This window comes from Prionailurus viverrinus, chromosome D2 (genome assembly GCF_022837055.1).
Source record: "Prionailurus viverrinus isolate Anna chromosome D2, UM_Priviv_1.0, whole genome shotgun sequence".
In the NCBI taxonomy this organism is placed as follows: domain Eukaryota; kingdom Metazoa; phylum Chordata; class Mammalia; order Carnivora; family Felidae; genus Prionailurus; species Prionailurus viverrinus.
In genome coordinates, this window is record NC_062571.1 from 62,798,785 (window position 1) to 62,818,618 (window position 19,834).

The 19,834-nt window shown below is 46.1% G+C and overlaps 1 protein-coding gene across 3 annotated transcripts in view; it reads right to left on the reverse strand.

The window, feature by feature from the left end:
• COL17A1 (collagen type XVII alpha 1 chain) overlaps nucleotides 1-19,628 on the reverse strand; it is a 51,373-nt gene extending 31,745 nt beyond the window's left edge. For all 3 annotated transcript variants that reach the window (XM_047825095.1, XM_047825094.1, XM_047825093.1), the window contains exons 1-11: nucleotides 19,459-19,628; nucleotides 14,577-14,639; nucleotides 12,404-12,448; nucleotides 10,678-10,782; nucleotides 9,521-9,652; nucleotides 7,057-7,104; nucleotides 5,889-5,924; nucleotides 4,725-4,772; nucleotides 2,935-3,078; nucleotides 687-845; nucleotides 17-88 (exon numbers count right to left, since the gene is read on the reverse strand). In XM_047825095.1, the coding sequence (XP_047681051.1) occupies nucleotides 17-88; nucleotides 687-845; nucleotides 2,935-3,078; nucleotides 4,725-4,772; nucleotides 5,889-5,924; nucleotides 7,057-7,104; nucleotides 9,521-9,652; nucleotides 10,678-10,782; nucleotides 12,404-12,448; nucleotides 14,577-14,628 (841 nt within the window). In that variant the 5' untranslated portion in view covers nucleotides 14,629-14,639; nucleotides 19,459-19,628. The remainder of the gene's footprint in view (nucleotides 1-16; nucleotides 89-686; nucleotides 846-2,934; nucleotides 3,079-4,724; nucleotides 4,773-5,888; nucleotides 5,925-7,056; nucleotides 7,105-9,520; nucleotides 9,653-10,677; nucleotides 10,783-12,403; nucleotides 12,449-14,576; nucleotides 14,640-19,458) is intronic.
• Between the last annotated feature and the right edge of the window lie 206 nt (nucleotides 19,629-19,834).

The window sequence follows — 19,834 nt, forward strand, 5'->3', positions numbered from 1 at the left end:
GCTGGCAAGCACTGACCTGAGGAGCAGGTGCTGACCCCGGGGTGCAGTGTGGGAGAGCAGGATGCCATGTTGTTTGGGACTCCAAAGACTGCAGGGGAGGAGGAGGAGGAGGAAGGCTGGTGAGCAGGACCTCCAGCCCAGAGCAGGGGAAACCACAGAGGTACCAGAAGAAGTGCTAGGATTAAATTTTTCTATTTTGTTACATTTCTGGTTTTAGGGAAATCTTGAGCTCTTGCCTTGCAGCCAAGGACCAAATTGTCCATAGTGTGCCTTGAGTCATAGCCAAGGAATGGTCATAAGGTGGTCAGGCCTCGCGTGGACCCTGGGTCACCCTTGTGCAGAAAAGGCATTTGAAGCCCAGAGAAGTTAACCAACTTTCTCAAGGTCACAGTTAATCCATGTGGAACGAAACTAGGTTCCCTATACACATTTTCATGTTCTTTCCCATTACATTTTTTTCCCTGATACAGTGTGCTATATAGTCCTTTTTATAGGGGACCCACCAAAAGAAACACCTTAGAGACGGAATTGAGCTGGGGTTTCAATGGGAAAATCTTGGGATGCTAGGTCACAGAAGACCCCTAGAGAAAGCCTCCGGGGAAGGTAAACAGCAGAGGGGTCGTTCAGCTCCAGGTAAAATTGCAAAGGGTTCAAGGGTGGGAGGGGAAGTGCACTGTACCACATACCCGATCCTGCAGAATAGGCATTGGTGTTGAGGAGGGATGAGCTCTGGGTGGTCACATTGTTGTGATAGGTCCCCATGGAGGACCCCGCCGGCAAGGTGGAAGACCACATATGGGAGGGAAGGTTGGCGTCCAAGATGGTTGTATCATAGGTGCCGGACACTGGAAACAGACAGGCACACCCACACCCCAGTGAGAGACAAAAGCAGCACCCAGTCAGATCGGTGTGCCGGCACATTCTCAGGTTTAGCCCTGAAGGTCCCATGTCCCGGGACCTCCCTCAGTCCAGGGAAGTTGGTCAGTCCACTTTCATCTGAAACTTCGGAGCTGGTGAAAACTTGATCTCTTGTATTAAAAATTCTTGTTGTGGCTAACAGACACATGAAAAGATGCTCAACATCACTCATCATCAGGGAAATATGAATCAAAACTATAATGAGATACACCGCACACCTGTCAGAATGGCTAAAATGAACAACACAGGAAACAACAGGTGTCGGCAAGGATGTGGACAAAGGGAACCCTCTTGCACTGTTGGTGGGAAGGCCAACTGGTGCAGCCACCCAGTTTGCAGATTCCTCACAAAGTTGAAAATAGAACTGCCCTCCAACCCAGCAATTGCACTACTAGGTATTTACCCAAGGAATACAAAAATACTAATTCAAAGGGATACCTGCACCTCGATGTTTATAGCACCATTATCTACAACAGCCAAATTATGGAAGCAGCCCAAGTGTCCATCAATTGATGATTGGATAAAGAAGTGGTGTATATATACAACAGAATATTACTCAGCCATAAAAAAAAGAATGAAATCTTGCCATTTGCAACAACATTTTTGCTAAGTGAAATAAGTCAGAGGAAGACAAATACCATATGATTTCACTCATATGTGGAATTTAAGGAACAAAATTGATGAACATATGGGGTTGGGGGGAAAGGGAAACAAACCATAAGAGATTCATAGCAATAGAGATCAAACCAAGAGTCGATGGAGGGAAGTGGGCTAGATAGGCATGGCAATTAAGAAGGGCACTTGTGATGAGCACTGGGTATTGTATGTAAGCTATGGATCACTGAAATCTACTCCTGAAACCAATAATGCACTGTACGTTAACTCAAATTTAAATAAAAATTTGAAGAGAAAAAAAAATTCTTGCTGACTCCTGGTGAAATCTGAAGTAGGTCAGTTTTGCTCTGGGGTCTGCCCATTTTTCCAAGACCCCCTCCCCACCTCCTGGTGTGCTGTCCCCTCCACTGGGACATCCATCGGTTGCTGATTCCGCCACTGGTGCCAGGGGGCCACAAATCCCACACAGAATTCCAGGCATGAGGCAGGTGCAGATAGCAAAGCCCCTGGTCCGAGACCATCCCGCACGGAGGGCAGTCTTCTCTGGTTAAACTCTCCTTAAACCTTCCTATGTGCCAACCAGACCCAAGGGGCACTCTGCCCCCAAGAGAGGGGACTTTGGTGCTTCTTCAAATCTGAAGCCAATTCTGCCTCTTCACTATACAAGGGGGAACTAGCCATGCAAGTCATAAAACCTGCCCTGAGGTTTGGTTTTATATTTAAAAATAAGAAAAATATCACAATCTCAAGGGTTGTTGTTATGTTTTGTTATTGTTTTTTTTTTTTCAGGAGTAAGGGACAGAAAGCTTCACAACATAGCAGAACTGGCTTCACTCCTCCTCTCTGTCCAAGGATCTGCTTATTCATCTTTCTGCCTCTCACAGAACCCACCTTGCACTTGGTAGGCATGTGATCCAGGAGTGCTCAACAATGTCCATCCTACTTGACTATGACCCCCTGGTTATCTGTTTGACTTCCCCCAGAGGCCCTCACCTCCATGAGTGGCCGTGTCTCTCCTGTTCCTTGCTTCTCCTCAGTGCCTGCTACTTGGCACAGAGGAAGCACATAATAAATATTCACTGAATAAATGAATGAAAATACAGTTGTCCCCACTATTCTTCACTCGGGGAACCTGGCCAACACATTCCCAAAAGATGTCAAGAATGTCCTGGGAGAGAGTCTCTGGGATTGAGAGCCCGACTACACGCTCGTGGGATGGTGGACCAGACAGGGCGCAGCCCACATGCTCACACAGCATGAAGAGCAGACTCTTGGTAAGTACTCTGTGAAGTCCCTGCCGTGACCTTGGAGGCCTGTCGGGGCACGGCTGAATTCCGGGACCAGGACAACTCTGCCACCTCGTTCCCTTCCCTCCATGGAAGCTGGAGCCCCGGGGCTTACCTGACTGGGAGCTTGCCGTCACCATTTTGGTCTCCACCGTGCCTTTCTTGGGGATGGGGAGTGTATTGGAGCAATTTCGGGTGGGGCTCACGCTTGCAGATCGACTCCCCTTGAGCAAACGCTTAACATCATCCAATTCTGTCCCTGTAAAATAAACCCCCAATTTTCCAATAGGCCCAGGATTCTTTCCTGAGTCTAGCTGCAGTGGAAAAACATATATGGCATTCTGAATGAGGCGGGGGTGGGGGGAATGACATTTGCTTCACACGCTGGGACATTTTTGGTCAGCCTTGTAATTTTTGCATTTTGTCAATTTATAGCATCTATCAACTTGGCACTTTGTAATATTAATGGCCTTATAAATACAGGGCCTCCACAGGGAGGTCCTCAGTATGTATTTCCTAATTAGACCTCATCAGACAGCACAGGGATAATTCTGTGGCTGGAAGACCTGGTCGTCCTAGATCAGGGGGCTGGGAGATTTACACACAGGGCAGTGAAAGAACCAGATCTCTTGAAACAAATGATTCAACAGTGGTCTCATCCCCCACCAGGACACGCTGAATGTCAAGTGCCTGACCTTGTATGCTCTGGAGTGTCAAAAGGAATTTGTGGCTCATAACTCCTAAACATTATGCTGCTTTCGTGTGGGTTTGGGGTCCATTTGGCCACTATTATTTGTAGCTAGGTCACCTAGAGGTGTTAGCTCCCTGTGCCTCCCAACATGGCAAGGAGGAGAGGAAGGAGACATCATAGGAGGGTAGCACATAAGAGGTCTGCAGACAATGTGTCCTAGAAGACTGCCCAGGCACCCCCTCCCCTGAAAGCTCCATCATTTGGCTCAGCCCTGCCAAGCCTGGAAGGACTCTGGTGAGATAGCCTCAGACCCCATGGCACAGGTCCCTGAGCTCTTTGCACCAGCCCCAATCTCTGATTCCTGGGCCAAGTGGCCTCTTTCTCCTCCTGCTCTTTATACTTGGCTCTCACCCTATTGGTTGGGCTCTTTTCAAAATGTCAAATAACTTCTAACAAGAACAATAGGAGTGAAACAAAGTCAACAGACAGGCTAGGGAATCCCTGACATTTGAAATAAAGTTCAAATTCTCACACTCGACTTGCTTCTGACTCTTCTCCAATCTTTTTTTTTAATTTTTTTTTCAACGTTTATTTATTTTTGGGACAGAGAGAGACAGAGCACGAACGGGGGAGGGGCAGAGAGAGAGGGAGACACAGAATCGGAAACAGGCTCCAGGCTCCGAGCCATCAGCCCAGAGCCCGACACGGGGCTCAAACCCACGGACCGCGAGATCATGACCTGGCTGAAGTCAGACGCTTAACCGACTGCGCCACCCAGGCGCCCCTCTTCTCCAATCTTAAGTATTCTATCATGTCCTCTCTTTCTCCTTTTCCTTTGGCCACACTGAACATTCCTCCAACGTGTGGGCATATGTTCCTCAAATGTGTCATGCCAGCGTATCCCACAGAGCCTAAATGACCCATCCTTCGGTCCCCCTTCAAGGGACATGGACCCGACAAGGCTTCTTTGACTCCCTGCTCCTTCAGCTCCCTGAGATATCATGGTTGGTTGGTTTACGATCTCCCTGTTAGCAGCAAGGAACATGACTTACTCAGCTCCTCATCCCCAGCACCTTGCCAAGGGTCCCTCTCACAGAAGGCCCTTCAAGACGTTTTGTGATTGAGTGACCACACACACAGACACACACACACACACACACTGGTGACCCTGGATTCCTGGATCCTTTATTTTCAGACAGACAGCGACCACTTACATCGGGTAGATGGGGATGCACTCTGTAGTCGAACTCGGATTTCGCTCTCTGCCAGGGAAGAGATGGAGAAAGTGTGAATGAAGGAGCTTGGATCACAGTGCCTGACACTGAGCTCTGAGCAGCAGAAAAGATTCTGGGATGTGTCCTAAGAACAGGAGGCCTAAGTGTGCCCAGAACAAGTGCTATTTAAAGGAGAGGTCCTCTCCCCACATCCCAACCTGCCCACTGTACACATCCCAGCGCCTGGGGATGCCCTGATGAAATCACAGGCTGAGCCGGGAGGATCCATCACCATCAGCATTGACCGAACCCCTTCCCACTGCCTGTCTCCCAACTGCCCAAACCAAGCTGCTGTCTTGCCTCCTGGGTCTCTGGGTCATAAGAGAGAGGGACTTCTAAAACCCGTACCATTTACTTAGCCACTTGGGCCTCCTTTGGGCAGGAAATGGATGGTTTCGCGTTATTAGTTAGCTTCAGGTAGGCCATTGACATCTTTCAACTATTAGCCTAAAGTTGGTAGCTGGTATGTTCCTAACTTTCAAGTTACTGATGCAAAAAGGCCCCTGGGAAGTCTAGACTGATCAGTGAGAGCTACAGCAGCCCAGCCCATGAGGAGCCCTGCCTTCAGCAAGGCGCTGACACGCCGCTCCTCCCCACCCTCACCAGATCCATTGAGGCTGCTTTCCCCAGGACATTTCCCTCCTAGAGCCTTCTCCACAGGCAGACGTGGACAGTGCAAAACTGTCACGCAGCCCTCTGTGCCCTGGAATAATTTGAAAAAGAAGGGCTTTTGCTCATTTTTCGATGCATCACTGTAATTACAGCGGCTCTAGTTAGTCAGCCAGGAGACTACAAGTGAAGTCAGATGTGGCGCCAGCATCATCAGCTAATCCGCAGCAGGACAAGCTGCTCCCCAGCTGGCTACCGTGTGATTTTAGCCTTGCTTCCACTCGCATGCTACGTCACCGCCAGAATCTACCCTTCCCATCCTGACGGGGCCGGCAAAAGATTCCCAGGAAGCTGTAAGCTCCTCAGACGCAGAAACCACGCCTTATTTATTCTTCTCTGCTTCTCATATTTTCTGGCTCAAGGCTGGGCACCCGTGTTAGATGCTCAGAAAAAACTTGGTGAATGAACTGAAATGAACCCAGCAACAGAGCTCACCTCGTGTTTGGCTCCTTCCTCTGGTTGAAGAAGATGCTGAGAAACAAAGACAAGTAATCTTAAGCATATGTAAGAGGTGGCATGCTAAACAATTTTCACCTGGAAGTAGGTCTGTTTGAGTGGGGGTGGGGAAGAGACGGTTTTCAGTGTGCATTTATATCCAGATGGGCACCTTTCTCTTTGTTTCTACTAATGTGTCTTTGTAAAGTCTTTGCAAACTGAGTGTCCTGCCCTTCTTCCCTGAGCTCAAGTCCTGTGCATCCCAGTTCCTACTTGGTGCCCCCACCCGGAAGCTGAGCCACCAGCTCTGCTTCAGGATGAAATGACTGAACACGTCAGTCCACGTGGAGGCCTCCACCTGGCTCCCCTATTTCAAGCACTGGCCCCACAGTGAACCCAACCACCTGGGGTTGGCAGTGGGTGCTTAATAAATGATGGCCACATAGCCAAAGGGCAGAGAAAGTTTTGCAAGGCTCCAATGCATTTAGGGTGTTAGCTAAATCAATGTTAGATTAGCTCACACTTAGAGTGTTAACTAAGGTAATCATTTGGAAGCAAGGTCATTAGGGCTGGCTGTCTACACAGATGAAATATATTTAAAAAAAAACAAAAACAAAAACAGCCAGATCTTCTCTTTAGCTTTTTGTTAGAGACTGCCTTGGACTTCCAGCCATAAGCAAATAAATAAAATTATAGTCACTGTACAATCATCATATCAATTCAGACGCACAGTGAGAATCCAAGAACATGGACCAAAAGGTTAAGGCCAAATGAACACAGATCCTTGGGTTTCACTTGGCATAAAGTGTGCCCCTTTGCAGCCAATCATGGTGGAGGTGATGGGATGTTTGGCATTTGTGAGTTCAGCCCGCTGCTCCTCTTTGCTGGGAGGTCTCTGTGTGTCGTGTGGAAGGAAAAATCCTATAATTGTTGCTTGGCCTTAGGGGCTTCTCTGTTCAAGCTTGAGCCCTGTGTGAATAACTTGCCACTTCAGTAGTATCGGGAGCAATGGCGAATGCCGGCAAGTTAATGTGGAGGTCAGTCGCCTTAAGATGCTTCAGGATAAGGAAGCAAGGGGTCAAACTCCTTTAGAAGAATCCATTTGACTCCAGGCATTTCCCCAGTGCCTCATTTGACCATTTCTTCAGAAAGTAAGGAAAGGACATACCAAATTCCTTCCGAGGGTACTCCGGAGAAGAGTTGCCGCTGGAGCTCCCTGCAGAGGGAGAAAACACTCAGCACACAGAGCCAGTCCTCCCAGAGAAAACACTCAGCACACACATGGCCGGCCCTCCCAGAGCTGCCCAGGGGAGAAGGTGCACTGGGCACCCCCTACTGAACCTCCCAGCCCAGCGCCCTGGACGGCAAGTGCTCTACAGCAGGCTTGCTGTGGAAATAGGACACACCTCCAGGACGCAGCCGGGGCATTTCGCTGTGACCGCTGATCTATTTCACGTGGCGAAGGGTTAGAACAAAGGAAAGCAGGACGTTTTCATTTTTTTTGTTTTTACATCCTTGACAGAGTGTGCCCTATGCCAGTGTTGGTGCAGGTGACCTGTCCCTGGTCATACAAATACCACAGTGTCACTGACCTTGTGAAGCCAGTCCCAAATGTGGACCCTGTTACAATCAAGGCCCCAGGAAGGCTTAACATCAGAAAGTGCTGTGGTGACACCCTGCCTGGCCTGGATTTTGGCTCCCCACCCCTGCCATATGCCAGCTCTGGGTCTTAACTCACTTACTGGGGAACTCAAACCCTCAATCCTGCTTCTCTACCACCACTACCCGTCTCCATTCAGTATCAGAGCCACTTGCTGCCTGGCTGGTCTGTTTCCCACCAAACCTGCTTCGCAGATGACCAGGCACGGCAGTGACCTGAGAGGCAGGACCCAAACGTCTTCCTCCCGCCTCCTGCTTCTTGACACTGAGCACTTCCCTGCCCCACTTCCATGTCTCTGCCTGGTCCTGCTCTCCCCAGCCGCTCACACTCTTCCTCCTCCTGTGTCTTCTGACTCTCTGTTCCCTTTCATCCCCAATGTTCTCTTTCTTTGCCCCTTTCTGCTCTCATGCTCCCTTCCTTGGCCAGTTCCTGAGGTTTCCATCTTCTACTAACTAACATCTCTTCATAAATGCCGCCAAGCTGGGTATCCTGCCCGACTTCTCCCTGAGCTCAAGTCCTGCGCACCCCTCTCCCTGCTCGGTAGCCCCACCGGGAGCTGTGCAGCAGCTCCGCTTCAGGGCACATCCCCGAGCTCGTCAGCATGGGGGCCTCCACCTGGCTGCCCTCTTTCAATCACGGGCACCACCATGGCCCCAACCACCTGCGCTTCAATCTCAGACTCTTTCTCCCCCCTCTCCCTTAGTACTTAATCAATTGTCAAACATCAATTCCGTCTGCAATACATCTCACCCCTGCTCCTCTTTTCCATTCCAAATGCTGCCACCCTAGTCCCAGCCAAGTTTTCCCTTCCTTGACCATGGAGCACCTTCTAACTTGTCACCACGTTCTGCCTCTTTCCTCCCCATTCTTCCTGCACATGGCTTCCAGAGTTCTAGTCCTAGACCTCAAAGCTGATTGACTTTTTATTCAAAAATCCCGGGGGCTTCTCACTGTGACAGAACAGAATCCAAACATCATAGGCCAGCCCTGAATCTGAGCCCCTCCAGCTCTCCTCACGTCAGCACCTGCTTGCTAGTGAGCCCTGACTGCTGCCTGTGTGTGGCCCCTGCAGGCTGGAGCGACCCACCTCTCCACTGGGCGTCACACATCACACATGAAGGCCCATCTCAAATGCTACCTCCACAGTCTTCCCTGAAGACTCAGCTGGAAACCATAATCCCCTTCTACTTTATATCATAGTTTTTAACTTATCATCTTAGCTTATCCAGTAGACTACAAGCAACTTGAAGCAAGATCCACATCTAATTCATCTCAGTATCATGAGGGAGGAAGAATTTCCTCTACCCTTTAAGATCCTTCTAGCTGGACCAAGAAGCAAATTGACATGAGACAGATTAACAGGAGAAAAATCAAATTTAGCTTCTGAATCCACACAGACATGGAAATTCCAGAGACTGGCAACATGATGCTCATATGAGCTGAGGAGAGGGGTAGGGGCTTGACAATACAAAGGGGAGAAAGACCGTTAGCAGGAAGGTGAGAGGAGATGGTTGGAAAACAAAGATTGCCTTACTACGTAAGTAAATTTCCTAAGTAGAGGAGTTTCTATTAATAGCTCTCTTCTTGGTACAAGCAAGCAACTGAGGGGGAGGTAAAGAGCTTTTCCTGAACCTGCTGGGTTTTGATTGCTTTTAACTCAAAATACTGTTCATGCCAAAGTGACCCATTTGGGGGCAGCCTGCCCTTGGCCCCTAGAGCGTCCACTAAAACATTCCAAAGGGTGTTAAATACATGGTAGATGCGTGATAAAATGCTAAATGAAGGAATGAATTAAGGGGTGGGTAAATCAATGAAATCTCTAAGTAGCATGAGTCTGTGAAAGAAATGAAAGAAGAGTGAAGACACGGCAGAAACAGGTAAATAAGGGTGGCCAATAATTTCATCCTCAAAAGATGAGCGAAGTTATCTGGGGAAGAGAGCAGCGCTCTTGTAAAATCTGTGGGACCAATACCTTCGTATGTTCCGTGGCGGGTGATGTGAGTCTTCCTCTCAAACGTGGAGCCTGGTGAGTTGGGCAGAGTGGAGGCGGGGGAGTGAGCCCTCCTGTAACTGGAGGTGGAGGCATTGCCCCGTGTGCTTCCACCTGCAAGCAGGGAAAAGCGTGAACTCTCCCAGGGCTCCAGTAGACCAGCATGTGGTCACACTAAGTACACTCAAGCTGCTCAAAATAAAAAAGGGCCCCGTGGAAGGCCAAGAGGACTTCTGGAGAACATTGCTGGAAGGGTCCACCTTGGCATTCCAAATGGCCACTCAGAAATGGGAGATGGAATCATGGCTGTTGCCCTTCCCCAGCTGACCGTGGCAGGAAGGCAGGGGGCCCCTCTGTGGATGTGGTTACACATGGCAGCTGAGAGGCTTTGGCAGGATTTTTCTTGAGACGTGGCACTTCATTGTAGCTCACTACTGGATGGACCAGAGTATAACTGGACATGGGAGTGTTCCTTGAAAGCAAACAGCGACCACTCCTCTTGGTCAACCCAGCGTTTTGTGTGTTTTGGGTCTTCTTTTTCAGTGTCAGTCCAAGACTTTTTAAATGGCTTCAGGGGTTAATGTGTGCTTGTGTTTTATTTGGTTTAGTTTTGCCTTGCTTTGTTTTGTTTTGCCTTGCTTTGTTTTGTTTCAGTTTGAAAGCTACCCTGAAAGAGTCTTTCACTGGGAACAATAGCCCTGTGTTGGATGCTTGCCCAGTGGAAACTCCGTGTGGGATTGTATGTCACTAGATTCCGTAACAGAGTAATCCAGTCCTAAATTTCTTTTGTTGTTGTTGTTAATTGAAATTATAAACCCTCATGCGTGCACACCCTTCCCTAAAAGAAATGGCTTAAAGAGAGTGATTCAGTGGGGAAAGAGCTACCTCCCTATGAAGCATTCTTGATTACTGTTATTTATACTGGGAACTTAATGAAAATGGATCGATCCCACTGTAAGTAGGCTTCGAATGTGGCCGATTTGAAAGTGTCACAGTGGCTGGGACATGTGTCAGTTACATAGTAATTTGGGGCATTTGGAATGGATGACAAGCAGTTGTGACCCTCCCTCTCCTTGTAGGACTCCCTCTCTCCCTGTCCATCTGTTCTCCCCCAACCCCATTCACCCCCAGGCACTTACTTGAGTTTATGTAGCCACTGCTGCCATGTGTCAGGCTGTGTTTCTCCAGACGGCTCCCTCCACTAAGAGAGCCTGTTTTAGCATAGCCGTTGCTGGTTCCCCCTTCTGCAGAAACAAGAAGCAGGTGACAATTTATGGGTGGAGTCAGGCCAGGGGATCCCCTCCTCCTCTGCTTGCAAAGATCACCCCTGGCTTATCGCCCATGACCCTCTGGTCCCTTTGCAAGTGCAAGTTGCCATACTCTCATTTTTTTTTTTTTGAACGTTTATTTATTTTTGGGACAGAGAGAGACAGAGCATGAACGGGGGAGGGGCAGAGAGAGAGGGAGACACAGAATCGGAAACAGGCTCCAGGCTCTGAGCCATCAGCCCAGAGCCCGACGCGGGGCTCGAACTCACGGACCGCGAGATCGTGACCTGGCTGAAGTCGGACGCTTAACCGACTGCGCCACCCAGGCGCCCCGACCATACTCTCATTTTTGATAGAATCATCGAGAACAAATATTCCACCCAATTTAAAAGCAAAGTCTTCTGGGCAGAGCATAGCAAGTTGCTCATTAGGAAAATTTAAATATTAGAAAAGGCAGTTGAGTGAGGAAAAGTTCTGCGAGGCCAGGGCATGGGTTGGGCTGGCTTTTTTGAAATTGCCTGGTCAGTGCCACAGACATGCCAGCCACTAGACTCACTGAAAGGGTGAGTGACAGCTCTGTGTTGCTGGTGTTCCATGTGGCAGCCCATGGTGCTCTGACCTCTTGTTCCCACCTCTGAGAACGAGGCTCCCTGGGGAGCAGGGGTAGCTTTAGGGCTGCGTCTCCATTATAGAATCTACTAAACCTGAAGACCTCCTCAGGAAAAAAAGTGGATTCAGAGGCCTGACTGGTGCTTCCCTCCTCCCACCCTGTGCTCAGGCTGGATAAGGTTTCTGCCAGGAGTGTCCAGATCAGGTAAATCTATACAGAGAGCAGACTTGTAGTTCTCAGGGGAGAGGGGAGAGGGGCGGGAGAATGGGGAGTGACTGCTTATGGTCATGAAGTTTCCTTTTGGGGTGATGGAATCTTTTAAAATTAGATTGTTGCAATGCCTGCACAACTCTGTAAACATACTGAGAACATTAATAAAAGGAAAGGTCACTAAAGTGAATTGATGCTAAGGGGAGGCTGAAGGGGAAGCCATGCCACTTAATGTCAATTTCAGGAAGCACCTGTCAATTGCAGACCCAGCTGAAGAATCCTCAGAGGGAAAGTATCCTCAATTACAGGCCCCAACAGGAAAAGATATAGGTTGCATGCCTGCAGGAAATCTACGCCTGCAACTCAGCCAATAAGAAGCCATCCATCACCCTGAACTCTTGCTTTTCTCCAATGGACTTTAAAACACCTCCCAGCTTCTTCCTTCTCCATAAAATAATCTTCCTTTCCTTTGTTTGTTGGACTTGCTTGTGGTTCTGCCTTAGTTTGTTCCAGTTTGCAATTTCCCAAATAAACCTGCTTTGCTGGTAAAATAACTGGCAGTTTTATTTTTAACATTGACAGTACTAACAACCATTGAATTATATACTTCAAACTGGTGTGTTTGGTGATTCGTAAATTAATGTCAATATAGCTGTTAAAAAAGAGATTTCAGATCTTTTGGATTTGCTCAGCTGAAGAGTACGTAGAGAAAAGGTTACACATGTGGAGTCCTTCATACATGCCTTACTGAGAAGGAAGCTCTTGGTAGTCACTTACTTGGTGGTAAGGATGTAAGTCTTGTAGTTACTGTTTCCGTAATAACTAGAAAAAGACAATAAGAAGATAAGATCTTATATAACACACTGAATTCCCTGTATGTTGGCAAGGTCCAACATCTCTCATAGGCTCAGCATCTTAAATTAGGTTCAACATAGATTTTTGTATACTTGTGCTTTAAGGTATGTGATCTGACCCACTGTCCGTGAAAATATGTGCAGCAACAATGGGGTTTAATTTACCTGGAAAATAAGTTTATATCCTTTTGGAACCAAAAGTAGTTACCTGCTGGTTTGAGGGATGACGTACTTACCTTGACGTCTATGGCTCTCATTTAACAATTAGATCCAGTCCAGGCCTGGATTCACCTTTGAAGGAGGACCAGGGCCTCAAATCACTCTGAAGTGTGCCAAGTCACACTCTGTCTGCACTACCTTTTCCATATGGTCACCCCATCCGGCTGGGGCCAACACATTATCCTGGCTGATTTCACTGTGAAGTGGATAATTATTTTGTACTTCTTTATCAACTGGGGGTGTCTCAAGGACATAATTCATTCCCAAATCATCAGGGCCATCCCTGAGAGTAAGGAGGTGTATGTAGGAAGGCGGGGGTCAGTAAGTCACACTTGGTGCTGGGTGAAATCGGGGATAGATGAACATTAAAGTCAGACTTGAAGAACCAGTCCCTTTGCCTCCCCAAATTGAGTTTCTCTAGACTCCAAGTCATGGTGAGTCTATGGAGGTAACAGAAGCTTCCAGTATGCTTTTTGTTTGTTTTTTGTTTTTTGAGAGAAGAGATAGAGAGTGAGCATGGAGAGAGGCAGACAGAAAATCCCAAGCAGGCTCCATGGTGTCAGCACAGAGCTAGCATCGAACTCAGGAGACCATGACCCCATCAGAAACCAGGAGTCAGATGCCCAAGCCACCCAGGCCCCCCACCTTCCAGTATGTCTTAAACACCAGTTAGAAGACCTGTTGCCTTTCTGAATCTCTCTCTCCCCTGCAGCAACATGGGGAGGTGGGTGGATTCCTAGAACCAAAGTGGGGCCAATGTTGTTCTCTGACAGTGACCATCACTGCCTCCTCCCTCTGTGTGGGATATAAAGGAGTACCGATATAGCTGAGGTCACGGGTCTTTAACAGCACACTTCTGGGGTGCGTGCGTGCGTGTGTGTGTGTGTGTGTGTATGTGTGCGCACATGCCTGGGTATATATGTGTGTGCATGGTGTGCATGTGTGTGTGCATGTTGGAAGAGGTGGTGAAAGGGGAAAAGGTGGAATTTCCTTTGTGCCACTTTAGGCTCTCCTGCTGGCTACTGCTCCATCCCACACCAGTTTTGCTGCCCCAACCCCCTTCCTTCTTCACAGTGTATTTTCCTAACTGATTTCTTGTCCTAGCAGGAACCACATTCCATGCATAACAGGAAATGGTTTTTTAGACTAAAATGGCAGCTTGATTTGAATAATAGTCCTTGAGCTTTCACTAAACCTCTCATTGTGTGGACCTTTGGGATTATTGGACACATAAAAATAAATTATTTCTTAACCTAAAGTTCCAAGTCTGTGAAGCCAGAATATTTTCATTAGAGATATATGAAAGTCACAGGATAAATGAAAGAGTTAGAACTGTTTAGGGGACAGTTTAAATGTCTCTGAATTTATCATTTGGGCAGTTTCACAAAAGAAATGTGTCTGTTTTCAATTTCACTGTCGACTGCAACTGTGACACTGGTGTTACTGTAACTCTGTCCCTGCAATAACTGGGATATTATTCTTTTGGATTCCTGCTGCCCTGTATTCTAAATAAAGAAATGGTTAAACAACTTATGACAAATTCATTCAACAGAATATTATACAGCTACGGAAAATGCTAATTATGAAAACTGTATATCAAAATGGTAATTTTCATTTTTGAAGAAAAAGCAGAACACGGTTTGATTATAAGTAGGTTAAAATAAAAATCAACAAAAGCCATCTTATGGGAAGGAATAAAGTCTACTTAGGAAACATTTTAAATGATACATTGAAAAAAAAGCAAAAAAAAAAACCAAAGAAAACTAAAAATAAATAATTTAGAAGTGATATAGAAGTTGTGATGGAATTAGGAATGAATTATTTACTCTTTCCAATTCTTGTATTACTTTCATAAGGATAATATATTGTTCTCTTACTTCTTTCAGTGACTTCGGTGCCATCGCGCTTGTTTTTCTTGGTTACATCCATACCATAGCCACCTGCAGGAAAGCCAGAAACCACGATCAGCCATGACTCTGACCATCACTCTTAGGAAGGATAGGTCCCTACTATGCAAGCTGAGAACCAAAAACACTTGATCACTAGAATTCAAGGCATAATTCTTTCATGTACATATTGTTTACAAGTCATTTCCACTTCTTGATTCAGTTCTAAGAAGGAATAATTTAATAGTTCCACTTTGGATCCTATTCTTTTGTGTGGAAAGCTTATTTTTCAGGATCTCATTGACCAGGCTGCCCCCTGATGAGCATTAAAGGGATTACATGGAAGATGTGGTGTCCTGACCTTTGACTATAAAACCTCCATTTTTTGCCAAAGTAACAAACAGCTGAAGGATATCTGTCAAGGCACTTGCTGCTTTTAACAAACTCATTTTGATGTATCCCATAATTTTCAGTGTTCTATTGGAATTCTATGACTATAAGACATTCATGCTTCATTATTTACAGTTTAGATGGGAGAATGATGTTGGAAGGATTTAAATTAGGGGGAAAATCATTGTGTCGTTGGTACTTGTATGGAACTTAGTACTTTTCACAGTATGAAATTTTCCCTTTGTAACAAGCTAGCCCATGATGCTTATTTGCAGACATGAGTAGGAAAAATATATGAAGAAAATGTGTAAAATCTACAGAAGTACATAGGAAAAGACGTATCTGTGTGTTATCTATGTTGCCCCTTCACTCACTGCTTCTGGAAGGGAAAATCATTGAGATCTTGTCCACTGTGTCCTGAAACATAGATGGGCTGAGGCCAGTTGACAGCAAGAAGCTGGGTGGGGGTTCAGGTTTAAACACACAGGAGACACAACAGGGTTCCCCACCCACCTGGGTTCTCGTTGCTGTGCTTCTCAGTCCCATGTTCTGGGAGGACGTGAAGTCTGGCTTTTCCTGTGGTTCTCTCTCCTCCCCCTAACCTTCCCCTCCTCTTTTGGATGCAGTTCAAATTGGATTCTAGAATTCTGGGCAAGCCACTCTGCCCAGGATTCCCCTTGCTTGAAGATTTCTCCTTTCAGTCTTTTTTACCTGCCTGGTGATTCTAGGGTCAACTTATCCATTAGGCATAGAAGGCACAGTGCCCAATCCTATCACACTTTTAGGCGCCTACAAAAGTGTTTCAATTTCTTTTTAAAAATCAGAAGAGAAATAAACACAATCCGACCTGGTTTATATTCTTTCAATGCAGTTATAAAATATAACTTTTAAGATGTTTTGTTTTGTTTTGTTTTGTTTTGTTTTGTTTTGTTTTTAATGGATGAAGGGGTCCACAAAAGAACAAGTATCTAGGGCCCATGAACGTCAGAATGCAGGTCTGGGTGACTTCCCCACTGAAAACCAAGACCACAGGAAGGAGACAAGCTAGCTGCTCAGCTATTCTGTGGAATGAACCAAGATCAGCACAGGTAGCCTCAGGGCCTGGGTGAATGTGCCAACTTCTTGCTCACTGGAGTTTCTTAAACAGAGCTCTAGGCAAAGAATGAGGCATCATGGAAAAATTCCTGGCTGGATCTGAGAAGCCACAGAAAGTCTTTGCAGGTATGTTTCCTAGAGCCAAAAAGGAGGGGCTCCATAAACAATTTCACAAGGGAGACCAGCGTCATTAGAAGGCCAAACCTGGCCTATGTCTGTGTCTGCATTCTGGCTATAACTTATATGACTATTGTCATGCAAACATACATGTAACCATACATTGTCTTTGAAATCTTTTGTTTAAGCAGTAATGGCCTTTGGTACCTCTGAAGTCCGCTCCACCTTTTTTTTTCTTTTTTTGATTGGTCATTACCTGTGGACCAGGAGACATTCTGGAGATTAAACATTCAAATGGACCTGGCTGCCAGTAGAGAGCCACTGAGGGGGACACCTGAATTGGTATGAAATGTTATCCTGAAAGGAAGTGTTTATAACAATCCAGGGAAGCTTTTACTTCCTGCAAGTTATTGCTTATTTTGATCTGTTAAAGAAAGCTGCTGTCAGCAGCTACACATATGGGTTTGGCTGGGTTTATTTTACTTGCAGCCATCAAGGCAGACTGATGATAGCTCCAAGTGATCAGGGTCTCGGTGTCCAGGCAGCAAACCCAGGGAGTGTTTTGTTGTTCTTTCTGTACCCAGGAAAATAACCCACTTCCCTAGGCACACTCATCTTGTTCTTAAGTTCCAAAGATGGAGCCTTGAGATGTGCTACAAAATGTAAAGGGTTCCTCAGCTCCCGAAGGGCACAAGGACATCACCTGCTAAGAAATCAGATACCCTCCTCCAGGGCCTGGGGGATCCTTACTAGAAGGTACTCTGGGAAAGAACGTGTCCAAGGTGGGTGCAGGTGGATGGACCCCTGCTTCTCGGCCTGAAGCCCCTCAGATGGCTGTGTCCCATGGCCATACAGAATGATTTCTTAGGCCTGGAATACAGAGGATGAAGTTCTGATGACTGTCTCAAAATCTGAGACAGACTTTGAGCTGGCTCCCAGACTGATAGTCTGAAGTGGCAGGGATGTGCTAGGAGACAGAGTCCTTTAGACCAAAAACTTAAGATGAAATTTTTTTAAGTGATTTATCAAATGGAAAGCACTGGGTCGAGGCACAAACCTTAACTGGGATGGTCCCATGAGATCTACAGCATTCCCAAAGGACTTCCTTTTCAAACATTTTCAGTGCAGATAGTTTTAAGAGATGCAACATTGGGGAAAGGAGACTGGCAGGCCCAGGCATGTGCGGAGGCTGCCTCTTCTGGGCGTGCTCACCCACTGTGCTTTTCTCCAAAACACTACTTAATGGAAGCACTGTCAAGTCACATAATTTTTAACTCCTTAATTTTAACTTCTTTGATGTTTGGGCCATTTCACTAGAATCAAGGAAGGGCAGATCACTAGGTTCTCAATTCCAAAACTATGCTAATTTCCATCCATAGTTCTAAGGGGCTGCTTTGTGATTATTTCATAGTTAATGATCTTTTGAAGATGTTTCTTTTTTCTACTTTTTTGAATTTTCTTTTCTTTCCACTTCATTTAAATGTCACATTCACCTAAAACTATTCCCAGGATGATGTGGAGAAAGACCCGCACACACAAGGACAAACTGCTATCAGGGGTAGTAAACTATCACACTGACCTTATTCTAATGACCCATGAGACCCTTGGTCTTTAGTAAGGAAGGGAATGGAGAAGCTAAGTGTTCTTATTTTCGGAATTAATCTTTCTATAGTCTGCTAAGGAATCGCAAGTAATTTTTACAGCTTCTATTACTCCATTCTCTGTACACTTCAAATTTTAAAACAAAGCAACAAAATGGTCCAAATGTGAGAAAACCATCCACTAGCTATGATCTGTTAGCACAGAAGGAGCGAGCAGCGTGACGGCCAGGAAAACCAATGTCCTAGGGTTGATGGTCTCAGAGGTTTTTATCTCTGCAACATCTTGGCAACGGGTGTGCCACCTTTGCTACATTTGGCATCCTTGATTTTTATCACTTGAGGTTGGGGGATTTGGGGCACCAGCTTTGTGATCATGCCTCTTGGTTACAGCCACATTTCGTTAAGTCCGGAGGCCGTTAACAATAGCAGAAAAGCCCCAAACCATGTAGACATAGACTCCTTTTGGCCAGACCTAATCTAAGAATGGGGTTAGTTCTTAGGTGGGATCAGTTTCATGAATCAGAGTTTCCATCCAAGATTGAAGCAAGACTCTTTAACTGCCCCCCATGTAAACTCTGATCGGATTTGTGTGGGTGTTTGAAGGGGCTCAGAGTACAGCTGGACCCTCTGATTCTCTGAGGGGCATACATCAGGGGCCGGATGTCCTCTCTAGTCTAGTTCTGACTTAGATCTGTGACTTCACTCCAAAAGAGAGCATATAGGGGTGAGAATAAACAATTTTGCTTTTCAAATGGCTAGCTTTTAAAAATCGCACTATATTTTATGGACATTAGCAAATTCAACTATTTGCTACTCAAACAAAGTGATGTGCCAGAGGCTTTGCCTATCCTTCAAAAAGCAAAGCGGCAATTTGTCATTGAGAAGTTAGTGCGGTCCAGTGAGATACTGAAGTTGGTAAATTCTCACACCAAAATGATTTAGGGGTGGGGACAAATTAACCAGTAAAAGTGTGTGCACAGACAAAATTGTCTCTCTCTCTTTTTTTTCTTGTTCTAAGTTTGACACCAGGAAATTCCTGGATTAATCATATCATTTCAGATATTACACTTTACTTTAGATTAGCGGCAGTAGTATTTTGAAAGTGTGGTAAACAACAATGTCCATCCATACTTTCGAGTTTAATCGGAACCTGCCAGCACAGAGGTCCCCTGGCAGCCCCTCACCTCTCAGAGCTGAGGGGCTGCTTCCAGAAGCTCCCACTTACCGACTCTTTAACTTCCCCTCTGAGCTGTTGTCTGCTGTTGAGGGAAGAGAAGGAAACAGAGGTAGCAGGAGAGTGAGAGGCTGAGATTGAAGGAATTACCAACTCTGTCATAATCTAAATGAAACAACTCAACACAAGCCATTTGCAATACTGAAAATACCAAAAAAAGAAAAACAAACTGGCCACTAGAGTCCAAGTTATCTAAATTGGCCTTTCTCTCCTTCCCACTGATTTCTTCTCGTTTCTTTGAAAGACCTGCCCGAGCAGAGCAGAACGCAGAAACCAAAGTAACCATTTGTGATCAATTAATCACTTCAAGCACAACACTTGAACCTTAACAAGTTCACTCTTATTTTCTCCCAACAAATACTTGAGTTCTAAATAGCCAATGTCAAACCAAAGTCCCAGAAGAAGGGAGAAAGGGCAGATACCTCCTGTTACTTACCTCCTTTGAGATTTGGAAGGAACTGGAAACAACTTTGAATCAACCCCTTTCTCTGTTTCTCCTCCTGGTGTTTTCTCCAAGATGTTTGCAGGCCCCACTTTTTTTTATCCAGACCCAGCTCAGGTGTGTTAGAGCTGAGTGATCTTTCAAAAATGTTCACTTCTCCTGCTCTACCCCTTGTTCCTTTCAATTCTTTGCTCCCTAACAAGTCCTGACAAAGGTGTGTCGGGGTTTACAGTGACTCCACCCTTCCAATTATCTGACACTTGCTGCATTTAAAAAAGATCTGCCTCCAGGAATCAAACTTCACAGGAGGCAGAAAGTTTCTCCTACAGGGGTAGGCCCATTAACCATTTATGGGTCCATGGGGAAAAGG